Genomic DNA, 5,226 nt, shown 5'->3' on the forward strand with positions numbered 1-5,226 from the left:
TAGTTGGGTGATGATAGTCAAAAGATCATAGTTAGATGATAGTGGTTGGAGGATCATATTCGATCAATTGAAGTCGAAGGATCTTAGTTGGATGAAGGTGGTTGCGAGACCATAACTGAGGACCATAGCACGCAGAAGATGGTCGGAGGATCATAGTTAGGTGATGGAGGTCATATGATTGTACTTGGTTGATGGAGGTCAGAGGGCTATAATCAGGCAATGGTAGTCAATGAATCATATTCAGGTGAAGGGGGTCGAATGGCTATAGTTAGGTGAACATGGTCAAAAGACTCTAGTTGGGCAACAAAAGTCAGCATCATAGTGGGGCGATGGAGGTTAAATAAATGTAGTTTCATAACGAAAGTTAGACGACTATAGTCGAGTGACGAAGGTTAGAATATTTCATTTGAGTGATTTTGATCAAAGGATTGTATTCGACCAACGAATGCCAGATGATTATAGTTGAACATAGTTGGTTGAAGGACCATGGTCAAGTAATGACACCCCCTCATGTACAGAGTGAGGGATTATTTATAAAATTTTGAGAATGACATACCTCATAAATATAGCTAAAATTTGGAGCACTTCATCAAGTAACCCGAATTGATTTCCTCAATTATAGACCTTTCCTATAAATATGTTGAAATTAAGAGATCTTATGCTCATTTAATTTTTCTCATCAAGATGCTTGATTCAACTATAAGCATGCGAGATTTTGAGATCCTTTGATTCTCCAATTAATATCCCAAAATCTTTTACTATACTTTTAAGTGCTTGAAAGGTGTTCATTCAGACTTAGATTGCTCCACTTTTGGTGTCCTTAGGTTCGTTTTGTCAAGACGTTCATTTTGACTATAAGTTTATTAAAATGCGAGTTTTGACGGTTTTGAATTTGATTTTGAAAATTTTCAATTTAAATACGCATCAAGATTCACGCCTAGTATTTTTTTTTTTCTAATGCAGTATCAAAATATAAATTTAATTTAAAGCGAACTCGGTGAGACCAGACAGGCACTCCTGGATTGTAGGGTCAGTTTTCTTCTGATTTAACCCGTTAAAACTTTAACCCGCTAAAATTCTTTCTGTCAGAAATACCCCTACACTATTTTCCTAACGAACTTGACAATATACATATCAGTAACGAAAAATTCATAAATAGCAAGGTCAATTCAGTCATCAAAATCCCAATTTCAAGGGGCCCTAAGCAATCGATGTGAAGAAGAGGCTCAAAATAATCCCGTGTCCATTGCGCAGAGTAGAAGCCGCGGAAGCTAAAATCACTCGCGTCCATGGACGCCCAGCCTTAAAAGAGAATAAAGCCACCATCTTCATACAACCCATACGCCTCTTTCACCTCTTTCTTCAGGCCTTCCGGCCAAAAAAGCTCGGAGAAAGACTAGCTAGGCGGGGAGAAGAGGAAGATAATAATAAAACTACGTGCGTGTCTTTCCATAAAAACTTCCATTACCATCTCTCCCGCCATGGCAGCCTTCTCCGACGAAGAACAGCGGAAGCGCCGCTACAGGCGGATCGCCGGCTCCATCGCTTCTCTCATTCTCCTCCTCGCCGTCGTCGGCACCGCCTGCACGCTCTACAGCCCAGAGAAAGACACTCCTTCCTCCCACATCGTCACATCCGCCACTGCCGGTTCCCCCGCCACGCAACTGCATTCCACCGCCAAGTCCATTCAGGTAAGGGCGGATTTAAGAAGGCCCTGGTGGACGGCCGTAGCCCCTTCAAATTTTAAAATGCTTGTTTTTATTTGTATAAAAATATAATTTTTACCCTCTAAAAATTTAAAATTCAATTATTACGTTTTGATTGTGGAGAGTTTTCTGATTCGACCTTCAGGTAATGTGCGAATCCACCGATTACAAACAAACCTGCGTCTCCAGCCTCAACAAAGTCGTGAAGAAGAACACCACCGACCCCAAAGAACTCGTCAAGGCCGCCGTCGCCGTTGTTCTCGACGAGATCAGCACGGCCTTCCGCCGCACCCGCCTCCTAGCCGACAAGGACCCGAGAGTTCGTGGCGCCGTCGAAGACTGCCGGCAGCTGTTCGAGGACTCCAAGGACGAGATCAAACGTTCGCTCGACGACATCGTCTCCACCGGCATTGAACATATCCCCAGGAAGTCGCGCGACATCAGAACATGGCTGAGCTCTGTCATGTCGTATCAACAAACCTGCATTGACGGTTTCCCTGACGGCGAGCTTAAGGTGAAGCTGAAAAAGACGTTAAAGACAGCAAGAGAGCTAACGAGCAACTCTCTTGCAATTGTTAAGGAGCTATCGAGCTTTCTTGAAATGCTGGAGGTTCCGGGATTGACCGTTAGTGGAAGGAAGCTGCTCGCTGAGAAAGAAGAACTGCACCAATTTGACGATGAGGGCATTCCTTCGTGGGTTCATGAGGATGAGAGAAGGGTTCTTAGGCAGGTCAATACGAATCTAAAGCCAAATGTTACGGTGGCTAAGGATGGGACCGGCGATTACACGACGATTTCAATGGCGTTGGCGAAGATTCCGAACGAGTACACTGGAAGGTTAAATTTCTTAATTATTAATGAATTAAGAGGTAAAATTAATTTTTTAATACTGAGGAGCGTATTAAAATGATGATTAAGGTATGTGATCTATGTTAAAGAGGGAGTGTACGAGGAGACAGTAAATGTCACGAAGAAAATGCCGAACTTGACCGTTTACGGCGATGGAAGTGCGAAGACGATCATCACTGGAGAGAAGAATTTCGTCGATGGCGTCAGAACTTTCATGACTGCTACGTTTGGTGAGCATTGATAGTTTTATGTGTGGATATTATTTTATTATTTTGATTTAGAATCTGTTTAGGCGGAAAGTGATTGTGAAATGTACACAGTGGTCTCCGGCGACAACTTCATGGGCATTGGCTTTGGCGTCCGCAACACCGCCGGAGCCATCAAGCACCAAGCCGTGGCAATCCGGGTCCAATCCGACCGTTCCATCTTCTTCGAATGCCGCTTCGAAGGCTACCAAGACACCCTCTACGCCCAAGCCAAGCGACAATTCTACCGCAGCTGCGTCATCGCTGGCACCGTCGATTTCATCTTCGGCGACTCCGCCTCCGTCTTCCAAAACTGCCTCATGGTCATCCGTCGCCCTCTCGACAACCAACAGAACATCGTCCTCGCCCACGGCCGCGTTGACCGCCACGAAACCACCGGCTTTGTCCTCCACAAATGCAAGATCATCGGCGACGACAAGCTGTTGCCTTTCAAGAACAAGATCAGGAGCTACCTCGGCAGGCCGTGGAAGGAGTACGCGCGGCATGTGATCATGGAGACGGAGATCAGCGATGTCATACATCCCGATGGGTATTTGCCATGGGAGGGGGATTTCGCACTCAAGACTCTATTTTACGGGGAGTATAACAACACGGGGCCAGGGGCGAAGTTTGATGGGAGGGTGAAGTGGAAGGGCGTGAGGAAACTGAAGAAGCCGGCGGCGAGGTTCACGGTGGCGGACTTCATACAGGGCACTGAGTGGATAAATAACGAGAGAGGGGGAGTCACCATTCCTGTGCGTTATGGCTTGTATAACTGAAGGGAATTGCAAAGCTGTAGCGTTTGATTTTGCTGTTAATTCGTTTGGGAGGGGTTTGATTTCTGTTTATTAATTTGTGTTTGATCGACCGTTAGAAAAGATACAAATTAATGAAGGGAAAAAAGAAAAAGCTGTTGCTTGCAAAGCCATTTGAGAGCTATCCAATCAATCTCCAACAGTTTTCAGTAGTTTATTTTCTGCGTCGTTGGAGTGCAGTGACTAGCAATGCTTTCGTATATATATAGGGTGTCAATTTCGGGTCACGGGTCGGGTTCGGGTCGAATCTGAAACTGACACGGGTTCAAACGGGTCGGAAATTCGAACCCGGACCCAACCTGGCGTGTTGCTGGGTTGACCCGACCCGACCCGTGCGGCAGAGAAGGAGCTCGGGTTTCGCGAGCACGAGGGTGCAACCCGGATTTTCCGGGTCGGATTTTCGTGTCATGTCAAATATTGACACCCCTACGTATATATATAATTTAAGAAAAAAATATAATTGTAGATTGTCTGCTGCCAATTAAAAGTTTATTCGTTGTTGATGCTTCAAAGATTTTAAGTTTTAATGACTCGAATCTAAGAGTAGGTTGATATATGGGAACCCTCAAGTTTGCAAAAGTGAAAGAGGTATGTATGATTGGATAAATTATTCCATGAGTCATCCGAAGGCGAATCAGAAAGTGTCATATCACCATATTGTTATGTATCTGTGCTGTGTATCGCTATATACTGGGTGACGTGGCGTATCCTAATTCTCCTTCAAACGATCTGATAACCGCACATACTAATTTCTCGTATGGTTGAATTGCTACTGTGAATTTATATATTGGGAATCCATTGTTGACTTAATAAACAACCTAATTTTTGGGCATATTGTCAGATAGCTCGATAAGAAAGTCAAAATTTTAATATTATAGAGGTTGAAATTTTATCTCAAGCATAGCATAATCTCTAAACAGATCATAATTGATTATTAAACCTCTAGTCCACATACTTAGAGGCGTACAAACTAGCTAACTTCTATATTCAATAGAAAATTAAAATATTGTTTATTCCATAATTTACTTATTTTTAATAACAACTAAGAACGGTGGCATACTATGGAGCAGCACAAAGTCATTTACACAATGTGACCATAACAAACAAATTCATCTTCTATCTTACACATGCAAAGGAGGATTATAATACAATACTATTATGTTGGTCTCACTTTTGGTGAGGTCAATCTTACTCTATGGTTCTCCTAGAAATTAAGGCTCCTTATCGTAGTGTAGAAGTCACCTCTAGGATTTTCCTTAGGTGGACGCTGAATGACTCAATGTTGACTCAACTTTGATCGCTTTAATTTGATCTCAATCGAATAGATTTACATTAAATTGAATTTAATTAAGAAGGCTAATTCAATCTTTGCTCCACCCTTAATTACCACATATATTCTTCCCTGCATTCAGCATTTACATACCTGCAGTGAGATCTTGCTCACTCTTGAGCGTCGCCTCAAAGCCACCAACTGTTCTCGTTTTCAATTAAAAAATGAGCTCCACAACATTTCCATGAAGAACTCCTTCATGACCTAGTATCTCATCGAGATCAAGACGCTAGTAGACAACATATTCGCTGCTAGATCTGCCAAAAACTTTGAAGACATCA

The 5,226-nt window shown here is 43.0% G+C and overlaps 1 protein-coding gene across 1 annotated transcript; it reads left to right on the forward strand.

The window, feature by feature from the left end:
• The first annotated feature begins 1,481 nt into the window (after nucleotides 1–1,481).
• LOC110104828 (pectinesterase) lies at nucleotides 1,482–3,579 on the forward strand. The gene is made up of 4 exons (XM_020834096.2): nucleotides 1,482–1,691; nucleotides 1,852–2,543; nucleotides 2,625–2,785; nucleotides 2,876–3,579. The coding sequence occupies exons 1-4, from the start codon at nucleotides 1,482–1,484 to the stop codon at nucleotides 3,577–3,579; spliced, it is 1,767 nt and encodes a 588-aa protein (XP_020689755.1).
• Nucleotides 3,580–5,226: the final 1,647 nt, after the last annotated feature.

Source organism: Dendrobium catenatum, unplaced genomic scaffold, assembly GCF_001605985.2.
Source record: "Dendrobium catenatum unplaced genomic scaffold, ASM160598v2 original_scaffold_268049, whole genome shotgun sequence".
NCBI classification, from domain to species: Eukaryota; Viridiplantae; Streptophyta; class Magnoliopsida; order Asparagales; family Orchidaceae; genus Dendrobium; species Dendrobium catenatum.

Excerpts from the sequence above, each read along its gene's own strand:
- LOC110104828 (XM_020834096.2), top strand. The coding sequence starts at position 1,482 with ATGGCAGCCTTCTCCGACGAAGAACAGCGGAAGCGCCGCTACAGGCGG. Across the intron at positions 2,544-2,624 it reads CCGAACGAGTACACTGGAAG|GTATGTGATCTATGTTAAAG; the intron begins GTTAAATTTCTT and ends ATGATGATTAAG. Across the intron at positions 2,786-2,875 it reads TTTCATGACTGCTACGTTTG|TGGTCTCCGGCGACAACTTC; the intron begins GTGAGCATTGAT and ends AAATGTACACAG.